Here is a 21,799-nt window from a genome sequence, read left to right on the forward strand (position 1 = left end):
GGGCGTACCTGAGGGGACGAAGAAACGCCGGGCTCCCTCAGGGAAGGGCGGGAAAGAGGGCGAGGCGGCTTCCGCGCATGCGCGTCCCTGAGGGCTGGTGGGCGGGGCCTTCCCGCCGTGCCTCGCGCCTAACGGCCGCTGCGGGCGCGCGGGGCGGCTATGGCGGAGCCATCGCTGAGGGGCTGCGGGGCGGCGGGGAGCTCCGGGCCGCTCTCCGTCCTACAGCGGCCGTCTGGTGGGTCGGAGGAGGTGAGAGCTATACGGGGCCGGTTCGGCTGAGGAGGGGGGGGGGGGGGCCGCGGGGAGGTGTCGCTGCCGGCCTCGTAACGGGTTTTTTTTCCCCCTCAGCGATCCCCCCGCGGAGCCCGTACTGCGGTGGAAGGTGGTGTGGCAGGTAAGGGCGGCGGCGGCGGGCCTGCGAGCGGGGAGGGCCGGGACGGGCCGGGTATCACCCCCCCACCCACCTTGGCTGTGCCCGGGAGAGGGATCTCCGTGCTGGAAGGGAGGACCGGAGGCACCGGCGGGCCTGGGAGGCCGTGGAGCGGTGACCCAGCCATCGCCCCTCGGTGCTGCTGTTGCTCCGAGCTAGAAAGAGCGCAAAGAAACAGGTTGAGTGGTTCTGACTGCCTGAGAAAGACCCTTTCATCTCTTTTTTTTTTTACCCTGCTAACGTGTTGGTTACGTCTGTTTTACTCAGAATCTGACCCTGGAGAGAAAAAAGCGGATCCTGAGCAATTCCTAAAGCTTGACGTAACTGCTGTCAGCAAGAACGTTAGTCCCCATGAGGCGACCGGAGCGGCTATGAGGAAAAGATCCCACGAAAGTCCCAGCCTCAGGAAAAGCCCCCTCGGACCCAGTCCCAAGAGGTTGTCTCCCTGGAGAAGCAGTCCCAGGAAAGACCACGCATCGAGTTCTTTTAACTTGTCCCCGAGACAGCTCATCGCCACTCCTCAAGCCAAGCGTCGCTCGTGGTGTCGTTCGAGCCTGAAGGGGACAAAACGCCGAAAATCTCTGCCTCCCGTTCACCAAGACGTCACTGGTACGTGCTCCGCTTCTTCCCTTTATCAAGTTCTCTCGAGAAACTTGTGGGGCAGCCTGCAGCAAGTTGAAATTTGATGTTGTGGCATGATCTTTAGGGTGGTTGCGGTCTAATCGCGTTATTCCAAATTAGCAGCCGCTCACGTCCGTGTGGGCAGTGGGCTCGAAGGTCCGGGTACTTGAGGATAAAAGGAGCTGCTGCATTAATGGCTTCTGTAGACGCTGTCTCTGCCATTTTTCTTCCATGGTCGAGCCTTAAGTGTGACTTTCCTTGTTAAGAACTCTGTTTCTCCCTCTTTTCCCTGCTCCTTCCGTATCCTACGCTCCTATACAGCAACAGCTTTTGGTGTCTCTCAGGAACGTTTCAGCCCTGTGTAACTTGGTGTGAGTGTATTGTTCTTAAATGCTTTTGTTCTGATTTTTCAGAATTGAGCAAATCAATTAGCCTGGATCTACCAGAGATAGACCGGCTTTCTCTGCTGCTGTTGTCCAGTTTCCAGGTAAGGTCCTTTTAAAAGTGAATTATTTTTCTCTTGCCTTTCTTCTGCCACTGAATGCACGTTCTGATTTGTAGAACTGAGCTGTGAAATACATGTGAGGGGAGGAGGGACTCCTTTCTCTGTCGGTAACGAATCCTCCCACGAGCTTTGTCATGCCGCTGAGATGTTCTTTTCCGTTTTCTCTTAGTTTTCGGCACGGAAGCTCGAACACGTCTTGAAGGAGACAGACGGCTTTAGCCCTGAGGCTTTCAGAGCTAACGGTAAGGTGTGATACATGCGTCAAAGAGGGTAATCCCGCACGTGGCAATACTGACCCTTCCCTGGCATCCTCTCAAAGTGAAACCGGGGTGGGTGCAGCCAAAAACACGGGAACGACGTTTTTAAGATGCTGTGCGCGACCACAGTTTCTGGGAGGGAAGACAAATGGACGCGCTGACATAAACGGTGGCCGCAGAGATGAGTTATTCCTTTAGAAACGGCGTAAGTCCTGACTAGAGCGACAAGGAATCGGACCAGTATCTGCAGTTTCTCGCTATCGCTGATTTTCTAAGCAGTGGCTAACGAGCGTTGTTTCACCCTGTTTTATTTTGTCTTTGTCTCCAGTGCAGTCGGTTTCAGAAGACCTGAAGCGATACGTGCAGAAGCTGAAGCGAGATGGAACGCTGAAGAGCTGCGTGGAAGACCCTAAAGGGTAAGGACTCGCCGAACTCGTCCCTCGTGGAGCGCGAGCAGTGAGTCCTGTCGCTTTTGGGGGGAAAAAGGGGCAGTCCGGACGCAACGCGTACGAGGACCTCACCCTGCCAGCACAAACCTTCCTAATCCGGTTGTGTCAGAACGCTCTGGGTTCATTTAAAGGTTTTAATTAGCTGGCTTTCCTCATCCAGGAGAGTGAAACTTTTAAATGGGAAAGAAACGGCGATATTATCCCGTTGTGCACCCGCGGGATCCGGAGAGGGCAGTGGTTCGTAATTCGCAGGCAGACCAAATGGGATTTTTCCCATTAAATGAATAAATAGCTACAAAACCCGCAGGTGCACGCACGCGGGTAATCGGGATCGTGTCTTTGGGGGGATCATGTATAGCTGGGGGTGTTCGGAGGAGGCACCGGGGAGACCTTACAGCAGCCTTCCAGCCCTTCGGAGCGACTCCGGGGGAGTCGTGGGGCAACGGTTTTAAACGGAGAGAGGGGAGACGGAGATCGGAAACTTCCCTGCGAGGGTGGCGGACGCTGGAAGAAGTGGCCGTCCCATCCCTGGAAGGGTTCAAGGTCAAGTTGGAGGGTGTCCCTGCCCACGCAGGGGCTGGAACCAGATCATCTTTATCCCCAAACCAGCCCGTCATTCCGCGATTCCGGTTTTGCTTTAGGGCCTGCCCAGTCGTTAAATTTGCGGAGCGGCCCCGTTGACCTGCGGCTACCAGGATGTCGGGGGCCGCTGCCGTCCCTGGGCAGCCAGCGCAGTGAATATCAGGGGCCGTTACCGTGGCGATCCAGGAGACTTTTCTCACCCTCACTCTGCCGTTCCAAGCGTTCAGCACCGAACGCTCCCCGGGGCCCTCTGCCACGCGCGTGTGGAACGCGTACGCCCGCCCGCGTCGTGCTGATGTCGTATCTCTGCTTTAGGACCTCGCTGGACTCGGCTTTGGATGAGTCGGTGGCCCAAGTGAAGGAGTACATCGCCAGGTGAGACCAGAGCGGGCTTGGACGCCCCTTCCAGGGGCGTTTGGGTGCCGCCGTTCCTCGGTGGGAGCGCGGCGTTCCGGAGGGATCTCCCGTCGAGATCCGTTCCCTCCCCTCGCTCCGCAGGTTCGCTGCCGAAGGTCAGGCCTGGGATCAGCTCGTACTGCGCTACCAGGAGCGCGCTGAGGAAACGTCCAGGTGCGAGTGACTTCCCCACCACCCCGGGGGGGGGAAAAGGGAAGGGGGAAAAAGGAAGAGGAAACGGAAGGGAAGGGCGGTTTGTTCTGCAGGCGGCTGGAGGAATGCAGGAGGAGCCGGGGCCGGGCAGAGCCTCTGAGCTCCCTCCAGACATCCCAGGCCGGGGTCCTCGGCACCAAACCCGACTACCAGAAGATCCTGGAGGAGCAGGGGGAGGTCCTGCGCTGCATGGAGCTTGTGGTGAGCTGAGGAGAGACGTGCCGCCGCCGCCGGGGAGGATACGTTTCACCGGGGGCTTCACTTGTTTAAATTTTTTTTTTTTTTTCCTTTTTTGGGGGGGGTTTCTTTGGGTTCGCAGCTGGACGAACTACAGCAGGCAGCGAAGGTGCTGCAGGCCTTCGGTGAGGACAGCCGGCAGTACCTCCGGCGCCTGTCGGAGCAGCTCGGTAAGCGGGAATCCCTGGGGGCGTGCGGGGAAACCTCGGTGGGGGCCGTTAACGGGGGTTAACGGGTGTTACCCCCCCCCCCCTTCCAGCCGCGAGGACCTTCCGCCACCTGGAGAACTCCCCCGTGCGCAAGCTGATCGCCGCCCCGCCGAGGAAGACGCCAGCACCGGACGGCTGAGCGGGGCGGGGGGCGCGGCCGGTGCTGTCGGTCAATAAAGGCGGGGGGGGAGGGAGCCCGGTACCGAACCCGCTGCGCGTCTCGGTGTTCGCTTCCGTGAATTCGGGACCGGCCGTCGCTCATTGGTTAGCTGACGCGTCGCTCGGAGCTCGCCAACCAATCTCCGCGGCTATAGCCCGCGTTGCCCCAATGGTAGCTCATCGGCGGGGAAAGGGGGTGGGGCTTCGCTACTGCCGGGACGGAAGCGGCGGCCATGGCGGCGGCGGAGGCTCCGCTCACCGGTCTGGCCTGGGTCGCTACGCCCGAGGCGGCCCCCGCCGGCTGGACCGCGGTGGGCGACGGGGAACGGGACCGGGCGGGGGGGGGGGGAGATCGCCGGCGCCGCCCGGTTCCATCGCCGTGTGACGCTCCGTGTGTCCGCAGATCACCGTTACCGTGGAGGGCGCGGCGGCCAACCTGGGCAAGGGCTTCGGGCACAAGGGCGGCGGGTACCTGTGTGTCAGCACCGGCGGAGCCCAGGTGCGGCGGGGGGGAACCGGCCCCGGAGGGCAGGGAGCGGGACCGGGGGGGTCGGGGGATCCTTCCCCAGGCCGGTACCGAGTTCCCGTCCCGTCCAGGCGGTTCCCGGGGCCGTGGTGACCGACGTGCAGGTGCTGAGCGACCGGAGCCCCCAGCCCGCCGGCTACACCCGCATCCCCGAGTTCCCGGAGCCTCGTAAGTGGGGAGCCCGGGGGTGTGGGGAGGGGGGGCCCGGTCCCCAGCTTCCCCCCCGGTCCCCAGCTTCCCCCCCGGTCCCCAGCTTCCCCCCCGGTCCCCAGCTTCCCCCCCCCCGTCCCCGTAGGAACCGGCCTCTCCCGGAAGAAGCGGCTGTACGTGAAGCTGCTGCCGCCGGACACCGCCGAGACGGCCGTGCTGGACGTGAAGCTGAGCTCCAAGAGCAAAGCCCTCCCGCTGTACATGCGAATAGGGTAGGGGGGCCCTGCCCGCCCCCGCCCTCCCTTTCCCGGTAACCCCCCGCCGCCCCCCACCCCCTCGGCATTTTCCTTGGTTTTTTCCCTAGGGAAATCGGTAACTTTGCCATCTGGTGTAAAAAAGGGCCGGTTTTGCAATCCAGCCCCCAGCCCGTCCCCAAACCGCGGACGATCAGCGCGGGCCTGAAGCAGCTCTCGCTCCAGCCCCCCGACTCCGACCAAAAGTACGTACGCGCTAATTATTATTATTATTATTATTATTATTATTTCCCCCCCCCCAGTCTTACCTGAACCAGTCCAGGACCGGGAATAAATCCTGCGACTGGTGCCACCTCGTGGTTTCCGTTCCCTTGCTCTGCAGCTCGTTAGCATCTCACCTCCAGCCCACTAATTAATTCTGATCTGCTGCAGGTCACCCGCGGCTCGATGCAGCATCAAACGTGCTTCTCAGCACGAATCTCTGTACGACACCTCCAACATCTACGGCCTCTCGGGTAAAGCGTTTCTTCGTCTGGAATCAAACGAGGAAGCTGCGTAAAGCAAGCAGATCCGTAGTTAAGGGGTACTTTAAAAATCAAAAGTTGGTTCACGCACAGGTTGTTCCCTTTAAAGACTGGAATTGAGCGAAATTTTGAGAGGAAGGTTTTGTTAAAGACTTCTCCCTCCCTAGAAAGTTATTCCTCGCTTAAGACATCACCGATATCGTGCTCGAAGTCTTGTCTGGGAGCTCAGCTGCTTCACGCAGCGGTTAACGGCGCGACTTCAGGGCAGCCCCTTCGGCGTTCTAAAGCCTCTCCCTTCTCTCGGCAGCCATGGACGGAGTGCCTTTCACACTACACCCCAAATTCGAGAGCAAGCTCAGCTCTGGCAGTACCGTGAGTCGTCCTGTAAGCTTCACCTCAGAACTAGGCTTAAGTAGAAACACGACACCTTTTTGCCTTTTTTTTCTTTTTTTTTTTTTTTTAGGCTATCCTCGCAGACCTGACTGTGAAGTCACTTGCTGATATTGAGAAAGAAGTAAGCGAGCCGCTTCGGTGCACGCGCCTCTTTTGGGGTGCGTTTTCTGGATTTCTCAATACCGGGCTCTTGTCCTGACCGATTATTTTTTTGTTTTCAGTATGATTATGCTTTTATAGTCGAAAGGACGGCCGCTGCCAGGCTCCCGCCCAGCGTTTGTTAGCACCGGAGTCTACCTCGAGGGCGTAAACCGCAGCCAAACCGCCCAGCTGGGCTGAGCTCCTCTCTCTCTCTGCTTAAATTTCAGGGGACCTGAAGAAACGCAATCGATATCTGATTACAGAAATTACCTAGGGAGAAAAATAAACGTGTTTCTCTTCTCACCTGCCAAAATATTTTTGTAATGGTTTTGAAATACAGAGCTTCAGGGCCGGCACCTACAGCAGCACAACGTAGGGAAGTTCTTGGCAGCGTTTGTTCTCCTACGCTGTGCCGACGCTACACCTCTTTATTCCGCGCGTTAACCTCCTGCAACGGTGTCTGAGGTGTTTCTGTTGCGTACGAACTCCCACCCCGCGGCCTCACCTTTACTTTGTGGCTGTTTTTACTCCTGCGCTCGGTCTCGTTGTCTACTAAAAACATCACAAAGCTTTCAGCCCCGCAAAAGAAATGCCAAACATGTTTCAAAATACAAGCGATTCTGATTTTAGTTACCAAATTCTGTAAAGGTTTCCTTAAACGTTAGGGCAGTACAAAACTCCCGACGGTTGGTGGTACGTCCTGGAAACATTAAAAAGTCAGGTCTCGTTTCACAGAGGTGGTTTCCGCATGATTTGGAAGAAAACTTCCCCACGGCCTGTTTCTGAACAGGATCAGTTATTCTCAAAAGAATTAAAGATGATTCTTGTGATGGCAAAACCGACGGCCCTGGGGGGGGGTGGGTGCTGTCCTTCGTCCGGCGCTGCTGGGGGGCGAGGACCTCGCGATCCGTTTCAGGAAGGCACTTTAAGTTTTGCGCTCCCCAGCAGAAACTGAAGAATTCGGTCCACTAACAAGGCGAGGAAGAAGTCAGCCAGCAACACTTCCGTGATCACGATCTTGAACTAGGAAAACGAACGCGACCCGTTAGTCCCTCTCCGTCCTCTCTTCAGATACCCCGGCCCCCCCCAAAGCCTCTGCCGCAACTGCCCAGCTCGACCTTGACCTTCTTCCTTTCGCAGCATGCTGTAAAAATGGCTAAACTCTAAAAATGTCGCAGCAGGCTGTGAAAAAAATCCCCCACGCTTCAGCGGGATCGCTGTGCTCCGAGTTAGAGCTGTTTAGGTAGGTAGTGCTCCCGTCAGTCGTCACCTGCCTGACGTTCTGCTAAGAACTTAATTCCTCCAGAGCTCCTGAGGACAAACCGAGTCCTGTTCTGCCACTGGAAACCGCGTAAAATTCAGTATGGAATCACAGAATCGTGTTGGTTGGAGAAGACCTTTAAGGTCCGAGTCCAACCGCCAACCCAGCGCTGCCAAGTCACCACTAAGCCATGTCCCTCAGCACCACGACTACGCGCGTTTTAAATACGCCCAGGGATGGGGACTCCGCCGCTGCTGCCCTGGGCAGCCTGTTCCCGTGCTCGACAGCCCCTCGGGTGAAGGAAATTTTCCTGTTCCCGTGCTCGACAGCCCCTCGGGTGAAGGAAATTTTCCTGTTCCCGTGCTCGACAGCCCCTCGGGTGAAGGAAATTTTCCTGTTCCCGTGCTCGACAGCCCCTCGGGTGAAGGAAATTTTCCTGTTCCCGTGCTCGACAGCCCCTCGGGTGAAGGAAATTTTCCTGTTCCCGTGCTCGACAGCCCCTCGGGTGAAGGAAATTTTCCTGTTCCCGTGCTCGACAGCCCCTCGGGTGAAGGAAATTTTCCTGTTCCCGTGCTCGACAGCCCCTCGGGTGAAGGAAATTTTCCTGTTCCCGTGCTCGACAGCCCCTCGGGTGAAGGAAATTTTCCTGTTCCCGTGCTCGACAGCCCCTCGGGTGAAGGAAATTTTCCTGTTCCCGTGCTCGACAGCCCCTCGGGTGAAGGAAATTTTCCTGTTCCCGTGCTCGACAGCCCCTCGGGTGAAGGAAATTTTCCTTCTCCAGACCCTTCCCCTCTCCGTTGCCTGTCTCTGGACACGCTCCAGCACCTCAACGTCCTTCTTGTAGCGAGTGGCCCAAAACCGAACGCAGAACTCACGGTGTGGCCTCACCAGTGCCCAGTACGGGGTGGGGGACGGTCACTGGCCACACCGTTTCTGACACAAGCCAGGATGCTGTTGGCCACCTGGGCACGCTGCTAGCTCCAGCCGCTCTTCCCCAAGCCTGGGGTTGTTGTGGCCCAAGTAAATTGAATTTCATGCCGTTAGCCCCGGCCCATCGATCCGGGCTGTCCAGATCCCTTGTTAGAGCCTTCCTGCCCTCAACAGATCAACGCTCCCGCCCAGAAAAGGGAAGAGAAACGCCGCCGGCTCACCTCAGTGGGGATTTCTACCAAGCCAAACTGTTCGTTGAATTCTGGCGAAGAGCCCGTGAGAAGACCCACGATGGCGAGTCCTGAAAGGACGATGCTCCACAGTAACGGCTTGTTCTCCTGTAGACTCTCCATGAAGGGATGGCCCTGAAACACAGCGGGGAGGATCTGTGAGCGGAGGCGAGGCCGCGCGCCTTCAGACTAGGGGATGCGGAGCGATTCGCGATAGTTTGGGACACGTGGCTCATTCCAAGGTGCAAAAAGAGGGAGTTTTTCCCCGCAGAGCGCTGACGCAGCGTAGTTTGTGCTTAGAGAAGAACGTTTGGTTTGTGTTATTGCACCTTAATTACAAAATCGCTTCTCTGGTGCTGCTGGAGATGCGACTTAAACGTGGCTTGCCTTGTAGTTGATAGCAAACGTAGCCATCTGCATTGCCATCGACATGATGTAGACAGTGCTGTTCACAAGGCTGGGCTCAAACTCCTTGTACAGATCCACAAACTCCTCCTGTCTAAAAGAGAACAAAGCTGGAGATCAGCGGGCTCAGAATCACCGGTTTATTTAAGCTACGGTTTATTTAAGCTACGGGCAAGTTTTGTTGGGCAACAGCAGTTTGTTCCCAAAATTTGGTGGCTCCCAGTAGCGGCAGCCCTGCCTGACACAAGCGGAGCTGCGAGCAGAGGTAATAATTGGGTTCTTTTTTTTTACAAAATAAAAGGCAAATAGAAAAAAAAATGAGGGGTTTTGCCTGGTTTTCTTTATAAGCTTTCCAGTAATCCACCTCATTGGCGTTATTTCCATTTCCCTTTCCCCTTCCACGCTGGGGACAGCAGACACCGGAACTGCAACGTATCACAGACCACGTCCCCGCCGGCTCCATCGCCTCCCTGCCATGCCGAGCTGCCTGCCGACGCGCTCGATGTACAACTCAAAAAACGCTTTTTCTGCACGCGTCTAACGCGCCGAACTCCTAATGCTCGGCAAAGAGACGAGGGAGGCCTCTCTCCGCCCTCCTGCTTAGCAGCATTTGGGGAAAACGTGCCGGTGTCGGAGGAAGAGATGCTTACTTGGAATCGCTGCGCGCCTGGGCGCCGCGGTACAGGTAAACGAGGCTGAGGAAGTGCACGAGGAACTGCAGCAGCACTGTCAGGACCGTGTAGAGGTTAAAGATGTTTGGCAGCGGGCGTTCCTTGGAAAGCGTCTTCAAAGGCTGGGAGAGAAAAGCAAGCAGGGTTGACTTGAATGGTTTTGATCATCTCTAGGCAGTTTTCCAGCAGAATCTAACTAATATTCCTGTTTCGTAATATTCCAGCACTGCGGGCCGTTAACTTCTTAAAATCAACGGCTTTTTTTTTTTTTTTAGAGAGTAGCACTCCTTCAGTGACCCCGATGTGACCGACATCGACCAGCCGCTGTCCCAACGCACTTCCCTCCCCCTTACCTTCGACCTGGAGATGAAAAGGAAGCAGCCAGCCAGCAGCAGACCCTGCAGAGTTGCCTGAAAATCACTGAACTTGACCCCTTCCAAGTAGAGGACGCTCTGGCTGTAAGCAAGGATCAGGGCGTTCAGGGCAAGGATCTTGAACATTTGGAGCGTTGTCACTAGCGTGCAACGACCTTGCTTGATCACGTGGCAGACTAAGGAGCAAGAGGAAGCAGCGTTTGGAAACAAAACAGGTTCTGGGGCTTTGTCCCTCAGTCCTCTCCTTTTCTGAAGCAGTACGGAGGGAAGCTAACCCCTCACTGCTTGCGTCCCCCCACCCAAGAAACCCCCACAGGGCTGCTCCACACAAAAAGCTGGCAAAGCCATGGGTCTGGGGGCGTTTGTCACCACCCCGCGCCCTCCGTCCTGGCTTCTTTCAAATCTAGAGTTATCCCGGACACGCGGAGACGCACGCCAACTGTTCAGCTCCCTCCGTGCACTTACTGCACTGAATGGAAGACAGCTTGGAGGTAAAGGGGGCTGCAATGCTGGCATCGCCCAGCTTCACGACTGGTACGCGCTCCTCTTCCAAATCCTTCAGGACCTGACTGATCCGCTCCTGCAAGAGAAGAAGATACAAATTCACTCCTCGTTATCACAACCGGGAAGAAAGCTGATCTCCAAGGCGAGGCGGAGAAGCCTTCACGCTCCGCAGCGTTAGCTTGACGGCCGGCTGGAAGAGCTGCGCCTTCTCTGCCCAAACCCATTCTGTTATTTCAGGATAAGAAGCAGAAAAGCCGGTCTTCTCCCAGCTCTCATGAATTTAACAGTAAACCAGAGGAGGAACAAAGAGCAAGGATAAGTTAACGGGCTTTTAAACACCTAGTTACCGACCCTCTGGATGGCGAGCTGTTCCTCTCTTTGGGACATGACTCTGTGCTTGGCACCACGGGACGTGGGCTTCACGGTCCCGCTCCCCACCGACGGCAAAGCAGGTCTCCCGTCGCTGGGTCCGTCGCGAGTTCTCTTCTTCCGTTCGGGCAGTCTCTCAGGAGCATTTGCCAGCAGTGCCACTCCTGTGGGAGCGTAAAAGCATTAGCTGCAGGGAAAAAGGGCTGTAATCCCTTTCCTGGCAGAGCGTTTCCACCAAGCAGGGATCCCAACTGCTATTTAGACCTGGAGTGAGGTGGGCAGGCGAGTTATGCAGGGACTTCAGAGATGTTACGCTTGCTGAAGTAAAGCTTAGGAAAAAAATAAATACGTTAGGAAGAATATTTCTTCCAGGAAAATGTGTTTGCAGCTAATTCCCGTTGCCTGGGGTGCACGCGGTGGGTATTCCACCGGCGCAGAGATCCTTCTTCTCTATGTCAGTTTATGCCACCAAACCACGTTGGTCAGATCGATCCCAGCCCTCAAAACACCGGAGAAACGCTGGGTTTGTTTTTAGGAAGGCTAACCAAACCCAGAGAGGGGCACACGTCAGAGCCCTGCACGCGGACTCACCCACGTCTGCGTGTTTCAGAGCTCCGACGTCGTTGGTCCCATCCCCACACATCAGCGTGACGTAGCCCAGGCTCTTCAAAGTCGTGATTACAAACTCCTGCAAACAGAAAGGCGCAGTGAGGACTGGCAGCCCGCGCGTCCCGCTGCGCTGCTGTCTGGGCTGGGTTACGCGGCTCGGCCGAGCGCTTCTGTCCTGCAGGAACTCGCTGGCCTCACACCCAGACTCCAGAAGCGTCGCCTTCAGGCTCTGTTTTAGGAACGCAGAGCTAGAACGGGCCAACGGGCTCCGGACTCTTTAGGATAAGAACGTGGCACATCCTCAGCTCTGGTTCTTGCTTCCTGCTGGCTTGGATATCGCGAGAGGTTACGCTGCTTTGTCAAAACAGCTTTCATCGTGTGCTAGCACCACGGGAGCCCTGCTGGGAACCCTGCTAAAATCAGGTTTCACCACTGAGTGAAGTTCCTCACCTTCTGCTTTGGCACCACTCTGGCAAACACCTGGATGTGCGGTATGAGTCTCAGCAGCTGCTGTCTGTTCACAGACTGGAGATGAGAGAGACCTTCCCCGGTCACGCACAGGTCGTATTGCCGCGTCAGCTCTCGCAAGGAGCTTGGCAAGATTGGAAGCACGATAGCACCATCGATGGACTGCCACTGCCAGCTGGAGTCTGGAAAGAGAAGCAGCTTGCCATCAGCATGTCTGCGAGGTTTTGGGAGCTGGCAGAGGAACGTATGGAGCTTGTACTCCAAGGCAGAGGAGAGAGGGACAAAGGACAGAGGGTTATTCTGGAAAAACGAGTCGTTTCCTTTATCAGCATCAAGCAGCAGAGCTTAAAAGCACGCGGCTAACTTTGATACAACACCCCAGCAGGGCTTGGGCCGTTGTTCTCCAAAAGACAGAACAGTTTCCTGCAAGGGATGGGTTACCTTTGCTCACAGGAGGCTGCAGAATGAGGGTGTGTTCCCTCTGGAGGAAGTGTAGCTCCCGGGCCACGTGGCAGGCAGTGAGAGGATTGTCTCCTGTTATCATCACTACCTGAGGGGAAAGCGAGAGGGGTCGAAAATCAGTTCTGGGTAGATAAGCAGCACTTCACAGCGAGTCTTCTTGACGCTGAACTGACTTCCGCCTGGTTTGGATGCTGGTGACATTCCCTGGGAGATGCAGCTCTCCGCGGCGCCCCGCAGGGCAAATCCCACCGCAGAAATAACATCTCATCTACAAGGTCTCCCCGCTTTCACCACGCTCCACAAAGGCTTTGGGTACTGAAATTCCACATTCCAAACACCACGGGTACCAGTAAGGCGAGGACGCTGCCGACGCTTACGTGGTGTGACGCGTTCTGGATCTCCCTGATGACAGATTTGGAGTCAGCTTTGAGAGGACAGGAAACCACAATGAATCCGACAAATCTAAGATCACACTCCAAAGCTTCACGCTTCATCTCTCGCACCTGCCAAGGCAAATCAGCAAAGAGAGCGTTACCTGCTGCTTTGGAGCAGCAATCTTGTTTTCCAACGGGTGCTTCCTTGCAATCAAAGCATCACTAGAAACACAAGCGGTGCTCCGAGGTGCACAGAGCAACCCTGCTCTAGAACAAAGGCTGCTTTGGCACAAAGCTACACAGAAACGGCCCTGAAAAGGGGTTACGTGTGCCCATCCCCACGTAAAACCAGGTTCACAGCCAAGAAGTTCAGTGCTACGCCTCTTCGGGTGTCACGAGGAAAGAACCGACCCCGCTTTACGAACAGGGAAACAGAAGTATCGAGCAACGACACTCAGGAATTCAAAACTGGGAGCGCAACGCAGAGGCTGCGATCTTCCCAGGAGATCCAGATGATAAAACCAACACAGTTACAGCGACTTTGGGCAACCGCGTCCCCAAAAGGGTCCCACCCCTCCTCCCTGCTCACACCAGCTCCCTTTTCGTTAACGGGAGCTCGATTTCGAGACTTAATCAGACAGATGTACCTGCTGGTGAGTGAGGTGCCCCAGTTCTTTGTAGCCAAGGGCCAGCACTCTTGCCCCCTCATGTGAAATTTCCGTGTGGAGAGCGTGATAGTTACCTGGGCACTGAGACAACTGGAGCGGGTGTGGGGGAAAAAGCATCGTATTAATACAGTTTAGAACACAATTCGGCATTTCACGCTAAATATGAAGACGGGGGGAAAAGAGGCGCCTTTGGGAGGGTCCCTCACCATCAAGGGCACAAGAGGAGATCCTCCAGATTTAGCCCTCCGCTAAAAGCAACAGGGCCAGGAACGCATACGGCGAGGTATTCAGATCTCGCTGGGATTCGACCGAAACTCCCCAGCGGAGTTAGTTTTCAGGCACGGGTTCACCGCGCCGTTTCGCAGGATGAAATCCCTACGTCGTTCAGGTTCCAGACTTGGCAGGGACAAGCAGAGGTGTAAGGGGACGAGCACAAGCGCTAGCGAAGGCCCTTCCTCTCCTAGAGAGATGCGCTCACCATTTTGTGCAGCGTCTCTGGGGCCCCTTTCACAGCTGCAATGTAACAGAGATCAGTCGAGCCGATCTTCTCGTACGACGCCAAGACAGACATTCTTTTCAGGGCACTGGCAAAATGAAAGCGCTGGTGAATTTTCAGTCCCTGAGTTTTAATACTTCTGGGGAAAACTTTCTCATCTGGAAACAAACAGATCAGGAAATCCTGAAAGGTTTCTCGGTATCAAAAGCGACGTCCCTCCCTTCGGGTCCCAGAGGAACCCACAGGTCACCGAGATCATATGAATTTCCTCTCCTTAGACACAAGCATACAGAGCTGGAAAGTCTCGTGCCGAGAATTAAGGGATATAACTGACCAGAACGCCTGCGTGCATTAATACGAACAGCCACGCGGCGGGCTGAAGGTGCCTTTATAGCATATTTTATTATTACAGGTAAAAACCCAGAAGCAAAAACCACAACAGCATGGGTTTCGGTGGGAAACGTATACAATATTTCTGGAGGATTTCCACTTTAGTTACCTGTGCACGCGAAAGAAAAGCAAGCAGAGCGGAAAGCCTCCAGAGAGACACGTTAAAAGCCACGCTGTCGCGTCTTCACTACTGCCATCAGCGCTAGTCGCACCCTGATTTTACTGAGTCGGCGCAATCAGAACTAAGAGACGCCAACCTGAGCGTGCCGGTTGCAGAATCCAGCATCTGCAGTCCTGAGAACGGACTTCGACTGTTTGCTGTCCCTCAGACGTGCACTGTAAGGATTTCCACTGCCCCAAACCAGTTCCTGGGATCGTAGCAGATGGGATTAACGGTTGAACTTGATGATCTTAAAAGGCCTTTTCCAGCCAAAACGATTCTATGAATTCCCTCCTTGCAGAAAGCTGGCATGAGGCATAGGAAATCTCCACAGGCAAGATAATTTCAAGCTCAGAACTGACAAAACCAGCATTGTCATCATCACCTCCCACAAAAAAACCACCCCACAGCCCGCAGCATATGGAAACAGGGCTCGGGTATCATCCGAGGAGGAGTTAGAATTGGGTTTTACCTTTGGTCAGGGTCCAGTCCACAGCCATCAGCATCGCCTTCTCCAAGGGATCTCCCACCAGCGTCCCATCGTCCAACTGTACCAGCGAGTGGCAAGTAGCAATCGCTCGGTGGGTTTCCACAGGAATGTCGGATACCGGCGTCACTTCCTTCCCATCCCTGCAGCGTAAAAAGAGAGCGCCCGGTGTTAACAAGACACATTATCTAGACAAATTCTGGAATTCTTCCCAGCTAAAAATTCCTACTCGAATAAACAGCGGAGCTTCTCATGGTGAGATCAAAGCCACAGGGAAATCTGGCGCTGCCTCAACTGCAAACAGCGCCAAAGCCCGTCATTTTTTGCCAGCCCTCCAACGCAAACTCGATTCAAGCAGAACACTCTTCCCCTGAGAAGAGCAGAGTTAGGTAACCGTGGAATCAAAGGGCGAGACGTCTCCCTGCTGTGGCATCCAGCCTTCACGCGCAGTTCGTTACGGCGGCGGAATGAGAAGGTGGGATGCTACTGCATCTCAGTTGGATAAAACTCCAGTGCAAGAAGTGCCCCCAGACAATTAAATTCACAACTCCTGAGCCCATCAAGTCTTTGTCTAAGCATTGTTGCCAGAGAACCCCCTCTCCTCCCAGCTCAATCCACTTTTGTCGCTCTCTGAATGCCGGATTATCTTCTCGTCCCCTCTGGAACGTGATTTCACTCGTGCCTGAGGAGTTCCCAGTGCCCAAAGCCCAGACCACGGCAAATCATACCACGAAACTCGCCCGGGACCCACCTGAGCCCAGCTACTCCTCTCACCACAAGGTGATCGCTGGTTAATGTGCCAGTTTTGTCAAAACAGCAAACTTGAACTTTGCCTGCAAAGGGGATGCGGAAGGGCTCTGTGCAGTACACATCTAGAAGAGAGGAGAGGGCGTTCTGTGAGAGAGCGGCTACAGCAAGGCCAGGCCGGGATGCTCAGCGGCTTTAATCACGAGACAGGAGCTACCACCACGGTGCTCTGCTGGAGTTAACGAACCCCAAACTCCCCATTCTGAATTCTCGTGGCATCTGAGAGCACAACAGTCACCAAGTTGTAGCGGTGACGTGGTCCAACACAGAAGTCATTGACCTTCCCACTCCGTACGTAGGAACCTGCTCAACGCCGAGCTGGCGAACGGACTTTCGCATGAATGCGTTCCTCCTACGCTTGATTTAGGACCCGCTTCAAAGCGCGCAGCTCAAAATCTTTGGGGTTTAGACCCCCCCACCATACACCAGCTCCAAAACCCACGCCGTCACTGCGCAGAAACCAAGGACGCTACAGGAATTTCACCCTCGTTTCCTCCCCAACGTCCCCACAGTTCCAGACACGAGAAAGCAGTTCTGTTCTTGCATTCAGGCGTGGTACTTACAGAGCTTGGCCAAGGCGATGAGGGAGGTGTTGACAGCCAGAGAGAGCTCAATGGGAAGTTCGGGTGGAACGACCGAAGTCAGGATTAAAGTACACTCCAGGAAGAGCTTGTAACGGTTCCTGCTGGGATCCTTGGTGCCTGCGGAATGAGACGGGAGACCCGTATACCTCCTCATCCTCAGACTGCCTGCCCCACAGAACTAAGACGAGGACCACAAAGAAGCTCACCTACCTAGGAAGGGCTGTGGGAGGGCAAGAAAAGCATCCAGAATGCAGTGTGGGCCCCTACACTCAAACACTGGCGCAGCCCAACCCAGCTATTGTAACTCTCTCAGAAATTACGTCAACTGTCCTTCCCACAAGCTTTGGTACAAGTCCTGTGTAGAGACCTGGAAGAGGCAAGAAGAAATCTCACCTTCAATCCAGACGTATGCTGCAGCAGCAATGGCAAAGACCAGCAGGAACAGGATGAAAATGAAGGTCTCTAAGTTATTGGCTGTCACTCTCTTCACCCCAAAGAGGATTGTACGTAGCAATTTCCCCTGAGAAGAACAGCCTTCAGTGCAAGAAGCTATCTCTGCAGCATGCAGTAGCTTGTTAGAAATATGTATGAAACCCAATTTTAAAATTACACGCTGGGGTTTTGGTGCCAGGGCCTGAAACTTATTCCCGTTTCTGTAATTAATCTGTTAAAAAACCCAAACCTGTGACTAAGTCACTTAAGTCGACGATTTCTTTGAAGCAGTCTTCAAATGTCAATTGAAAAAGCTCACGTTCACATCTCCACTGTCTACAAACACGCTCAAATCCCCTTTCCCAACAATTATCATTACAGAAACAGGGATAACCAGGAGCTGTAGCATACACACAGTGCAGCCAGTCACAACAGGAACCCTGAATCCCGACTCCCGGCCTTCTGCATCAAACAGAGAAGAGACTGACCTTATTTATCCCTCTTCCACAAACAAACAAGGAATCTCAATGCCCCGATTTACACTTCCCCACTGCTGCGGTTCCTAAGGATTTCCTTACAGCGAAGCGCCGAACGACACAAACGCCATCGACAAGACAGAGGCGAGAAGGCACGTTCGCGTCTTACCTGAGACGTGTTGAAGCCGGTCCTCAGAGCGTACGCCACACACCCGTTGTCGACAGCTAGAACGGGAATGAGGACAGAAACCTGAGTTTAAATCTTTTACAGGCTTATCGCAGACAGAAAACGCTGGAGACGCCCTCTCAGAGGGAATTTGTGCAGGTACGTACGTTTCAGTCCCGTGCTGGCTTTCTGGGGCGGGATGTGCTGCACCACTTTCGTTCCCCCAAATATGATGTGCAAGCGGGAATCTGTCTGCATGTCCAAGACGTGCTCTGGACTGAGATCCTCCACCGGCTCCTGCGGGACAACGTTCGGTCTCAGAATCACAGCTGTATACAATTACACTGAAAATATTCTTTCCCGCGAGACGCTCTCGACTTCGCTTCAGCCAAAGGTGGCCTGAACTGAATCTTGACCTTAACCCGCCGTTCGGCTCCTGATCGGTCTGGGTTTAGAGCCTGGCATCTGCGGAAATTCTGGTTTTGGGGGACTAGTTCACTCTTGGCACACTGAATTCAGCAAGGCAGGCTCTGCAAGCACTACTTTATCATTTTTAAGTCACCCACTGGCACAAAAAGAAGGAAGATTCAGGGTTTTGAAGTGCTTTACGCTCGTTCCTCCTCCCACCTCTACCCAAAGGAATCCAGACTGGGGAATGTGTAGGAGGGCGATGCCAGGCCCCCACGACGCAGTTCAGACCCAGAGGCTGGAGACGTCGCCAGACAAAACAGATATTTCTGTTTCTCATTTACCGGAGATCATCAATCACTGATAGGGAGCCGATAACAAACAGACCAGGTTGCTTGGGCCAGCATTCACACACAGAGATTAATTTGCATTCACAAATCCTGCAGCGCCTTAAATATTTTTTTTTTTTTTTTTGAAATCTTCCAGGTTGCGACAAAGGGACGAGCTAGAGGACGTTTCACAGACCTTCATCTGCGGCACGGACTCTCCCGTCAGCATAGCTTCATCTACGATACACCTCCCACGTAACAGCAGCACATCACACGGCACTAGATTTTCATGAGGAGATCGGCCTGCAATTAATACGTTAAAACTGAGAAGAAGCTCAAAGGCAGAAGTGACCGTCGTTCAGCTATTTGTCTGCCAGAAAACAGCTCTCCTTCACTTTAGCCGAGACACAGGAGATTCCTCAAGCTTCAAAAACCTCCTGGAGCGGCAGTGCCAGGTCTAGCACAGCACGTACCCGCTCAGAATTGCTGAAAACCGAAAGGTTTTGAAGGTCATTAGGTCTCTATTGAGACCAGGAAAGTTTAAAATCAATTAGTTCTTATTGCTGTTCAGGATTCAAAGGCTGGAATCGCATCCTGGGGTAACACAACCTTAACAGGGAGAGCAGGGTTAAGAGAGATCTGCCCTTTCCACTCCAGGAAGGTACTGTCAGGAGGAAAGGAAGGCTTCATCTTCACAACCCTAAGCTGAAGAATCTGACGCTGATTTATCTAGGTATTTCCCTTGCTTTAAAACAGGTCCAAGAACCTTGAATTGCGACACCTACGAACCAAAGTCCTCAAAGGCGCCGTTAGGTTTTTGTGCCTCGCTCAATTCACCGCGCAACTGAACGCGCCGGAAAGAATCTGATTTTAAACAGGCTTTTGATTACAACCATCACGCGAGTCATTACCAATGGAAACGATATCCCCTGGAATAATCTCATCGCTGGAAATGGGGCGCCACTTGCGGTTTCGGTAAACCTGTAGGGGGGGAAAAGAAAAAAAAGCACTTTTAGAAGCCCTGCACGTGCCAGAAAAGGATCAGAGGAAAAAGGACAGGGAAAAGGAACGGCAAATCAGCTAAAAGACAGCTACGTGAAAAAAAAAAATTCAAGCACAATCCTCTCTGGTTCCGACTACCTGGATCATGTATGGCTTGTTGCCCATTTTTCGAATCTCCGACATGTTCCTCATCTGCTGCTGGACCAGAGAAGCTTCAAACGCAACCAACATGGAGAGGGTGAAAACGCTGTAATACCAGTACTCGTCCAGGCACCACAGACCCACACAGAACACCTGCGGGGACGACACGACACAGAAATTACTCTGATCTCCCTCAGAAAACAAAAGCCTTCAGTTTCTAGGATTTTTTAATTTTTCTTTTAAGCTAAGTTGGTACATATTTAATTGCAGGGAGCCAGAAAAAACAGAGAATCATTAGGGTGAAACAGGGTCATTCTCAGAAGTAAAATCAATCTTAGAGTGCAAGAACGGCATCTGCTCCCGATTTTAGAAAGCGGCCAGCTGATTTATGGCTCTCCAGCCAGGATTGTAAGGAACTCTCTCATTTTTTTAGCAGGAAGAAGTATTTATGGCTCTTTCTGTTTGTTCATTTTACCTGAAAGACGAAGAATGGAGCCGTAGCTCTTTCTTTGAAGAGTTCCAAGAACTCCGGCACCACCATCTCAGCCCTGGGAAAGAATTGAATCCTCATTAACCAAAACGTTCCAGATTCTCAGCAAAAGCTCAACCCAAAAGCCACCTGCAGCCTCTGGGGTCAGACCAGGCTGTACTCCAGCACGTCCACAATCTCCCTATTTTCAAATACTTTGGTTCAATTAATTTATTCTATGCAATTTATTTCCATCTATAGCCCAGCCTGGAGAAAACCCCTTGGTCCGATACTGTTCTCTGGCCTCAAAGGAATTTGAAACAAGTGCCAGGAGTAATTGAAATTTGAAAAACAGGACGAGGACTGGAAAACTTACTTGTTTGTACCGTATTTCTTCTCGGCTGCTCGGATATCTTTGTCCTCCTGATAGCCTCGAGCGTTCTGGTAGTAACAAAGGGGATGTTCCACGGGGAAAGCTACAGGAAGAAACTGTTTCTTGCCGTCTATTTGATACGAGTATTTGATTTTCTGAAATTCAAAGGAAAGAGCCTCCTGCCCATCCTCACCCTGCAGAGAGGGGGAAAAAAAAAAAAACAACACCCAACCGGTTGAACACACGGCAAAGGCTTCGCTCCACACGTAATCTGGCCCAAAGAAAGAATGAAACCCCAACCCCTCACAAATTTAGCTATCGCACGATTCCACTTGTGACACACGCGCCAGGAAACACCGTGCAATCTTTACCATCCCCACTTTTCGCTGACTGCAGCTGATTTTTCCCTAATCGCTTTAGTTAAAAGGTAACAAACCGCAGGCCGACAGCGCGACGTAGCGGTTCCGCGACGCGTGACAAACGTCAGTCGTGCTCCCGACAGCCGTTACCCTTACCTGGTCTCTGTGGAGCGGCACCAGTTCCGCTGATCCGTTATTTGGGGTTGGCACGACTTTAGCCAATGTGGCTTTTTTAGGACAAGGTTCCTGAAACGCAAACGAGACGCGCTTCGTAAAGCCGATCCCGAATTTCAACGAGTTGGGAAGAATCCTCACCAGACCGCGTTAAGACACGCGGAGAAAAGAGCTCTTTGCAGCCGGGTGCTTTTGTTAGAATCAAAGACATTCCGATTACCGCAATCCGTCCCCAAAATCGTACCCCACCGCCGAAGGAAGTACATTTAGTACTTCGCTCGCAGTTCAGACGTACGCAGCTGCCGGTAAGACGTGGTTACGACGACGACTGCGAAACCGGCAGCCAGCCGGTCCGTCGGCGAAAGGAAAAGGATCGACAGGAGCAACGGCAGTCGGCCTCTACCCCGAACGCTCGACTCATCCCGGGCCGCCTGGGCGCAGACACACGGCTGGACGCCCCAAGACAGCGAAACGCCCGCGTCTCCTCCTGCCCCGCCAGCACGCAGCCTCGGGCAGGTAACAGAGGGAACGTTTCTGTGCAAATCGTCTCCTCACGCTCCTCTCCCCCGTCTCACCCCCGCAGAGCTTCTCTACGTGGCTGATGCGGCTCTGCCACGTCGCAAGACAAAGTCATCACCCCCAAGGAGACCCAACGACCCCGCGGGGAGCGGTAGGAGCCTCCCCGCGCTGCTCCGGGGCAGTCTCCAGAATGAGCTCCCCCACCGCACCGGCAGCCCCGGCGACTTACCCGGACGCAGGTGAGGGCGCAGTGAGCGTGCACCGACCACAGCCCCGAGAGCGCCGTCAGTAGATGGACGACACCGATGGCGGCGAGAGCCAACAACGCGGCCTCAGGGGGAGCGGGCCCCGGGCCCGGTTTTGGGCCGCTCTCCTCCTCCTCCACCGCTTCTCTCCATGCCGCCCAGACACGCGATCCCCACAGCCATAACCAAGCCGGATAGAGCCCCGCCACAAAGGGTAACACGGTGCCGTGGAGGAGCCTCGGCCGCCGGCGGTACAGCGTCACCGACGAGACCAGCTCGTCCACGGAACCCGGAGCCGGACCGGCCGCCGCCATCTTGCCCAAAGACCGCAACAACCCACTTCCGCTTCCGGCGGAAGGGTCCGGCGCCTGCGCAGTGGTCAGGTTGAGCCTTTGCGTCCCGGTGTTTTTT

At 54.3% G+C, this 21,799-nt stretch overlaps 3 protein-coding genes across 7 annotated transcripts; 2 read left to right on the forward strand and 1 right to left on the reverse strand.

Annotated features, from left to right (window-relative positions):
• Nucleotides 1-107: 107 nt before the first annotated feature.
• On the forward strand, nucleotides 108-4,106 carry DSN1 (DSN1 component of MIS12 kinetochore complex). 3 transcript variants are annotated; one of them, XM_054807820.1, is made up of 11 exons: nucleotides 108-249; nucleotides 349-394; nucleotides 698-1,039; nucleotides 1,465-1,538; nucleotides 1,726-1,798; nucleotides 2,142-2,229; nucleotides 3,160-3,219; nucleotides 3,343-3,414; nucleotides 3,507-3,654; nucleotides 3,773-3,860; nucleotides 3,950-4,106. In XM_054807820.1, exons 1-11 carry the CDS (start codon nucleotides 160-162, stop codon nucleotides 4,036-4,038), a joined length of 1,170 nt encoding a protein of 389 aa, XP_054663795.1. In that variant the 5' UTR covers nucleotides 108-159; the 3' UTR covers nucleotides 4,039-4,106. The 3 variants fall into 3 exon arrangements, with proteins under 3 accessions (XP_054663795.1, XP_054663793.1, XP_054663796.1); XM_054807818.1 differs by having other exon boundaries at nucleotides 3,507-3,652; nucleotides 3,747-3,860; XM_054807821.1 differs by lacking the exons at nucleotides 108-249; nucleotides 349-394 and adding an exon at nucleotides 414-608 and having other exon boundaries at nucleotides 3,507-3,652; nucleotides 3,747-3,860.
• Nucleotides 4,107-4,136: 30 nt separating this feature from the next.
• On the forward strand, nucleotides 4,137-6,359 carry MVB12A (multivesicular body subunit 12A). Of its 3 annotated transcripts, none has more exons than XM_054807822.1 (9): nucleotides 4,137-4,369; nucleotides 4,462-4,557; nucleotides 4,656-4,752; nucleotides 4,880-5,006; nucleotides 5,099-5,233; nucleotides 5,421-5,503; nucleotides 5,820-5,896; nucleotides 5,976-6,026; nucleotides 6,127-6,359. In XM_054807822.1, the coding sequence occupies exons 1-9, from the start codon at nucleotides 4,292-4,294 to the stop codon at nucleotides 6,187-6,189; spliced, it is 807 nt and encodes a 268-aa protein (XP_054663797.1). In that variant the 5' UTR covers nucleotides 4,137-4,291; the 3' UTR covers nucleotides 6,190-6,359. The 3 variants fall into 3 exon arrangements, with proteins under 3 accessions (XP_054663797.1, XP_054663798.1, XP_054663799.1); XM_054807823.1 differs by having other exon boundaries at nucleotides 5,820-5,884; XM_054807824.1 differs by lacking the exon at nucleotides 4,880-5,006 and having other exon boundaries at nucleotides 4,203-4,369.
• A 257-nt stretch (nucleotides 6,360-6,616) lies between these two features.
• On the reverse strand, nucleotides 6,617-21,759 carry ATP13A1 (ATPase 13A1). Its single transcript, XM_054807817.1, has 26 exons — nucleotides 21,373-21,759; nucleotides 20,607-20,696; nucleotides 20,095-20,285; nucleotides 19,725-19,797; nucleotides 19,247-19,402; nucleotides 19,018-19,087; nucleotides 18,303-18,409; nucleotides 17,537-17,666; nucleotides 17,373-17,428; nucleotides 16,689-16,815; nucleotides 16,275-16,412; nucleotides 15,656-15,776; nucleotides 14,890-15,047; nucleotides 13,850-14,025; nucleotides 13,351-13,461; nucleotides 12,707-12,832; nucleotides 12,309-12,417; nucleotides 11,850-12,049; nucleotides 11,382-11,478; nucleotides 10,773-10,954; nucleotides 10,383-10,497; nucleotides 9,897-10,093; nucleotides 9,523-9,665; nucleotides 8,855-8,966; nucleotides 8,459-8,602; nucleotides 6,617-7,069 (listed from the first exon to the last, which is right to left on the reverse strand). The coding sequence occupies exons 1-26, from the start codon at nucleotides 21,700-21,702 to the stop codon at nucleotides 6,959-6,961; spliced, it is 3,570 nt and encodes a 1,189-aa protein (XP_054663792.1). The 5' UTR covers nucleotides 21,703-21,759; the 3' UTR covers nucleotides 6,617-6,958.
• Between the last annotated feature and the right edge of the window lie 40 nt (nucleotides 21,760-21,799).

Source organism: Grus americana, chromosome 33 (assembly GCF_028858705.1).
Source record: "Grus americana isolate bGruAme1 chromosome 33, bGruAme1.mat, whole genome shotgun sequence".
NCBI classification, from domain to species: Eukaryota; Metazoa; Chordata; class Aves; order Gruiformes; family Gruidae; genus Grus; species Grus americana.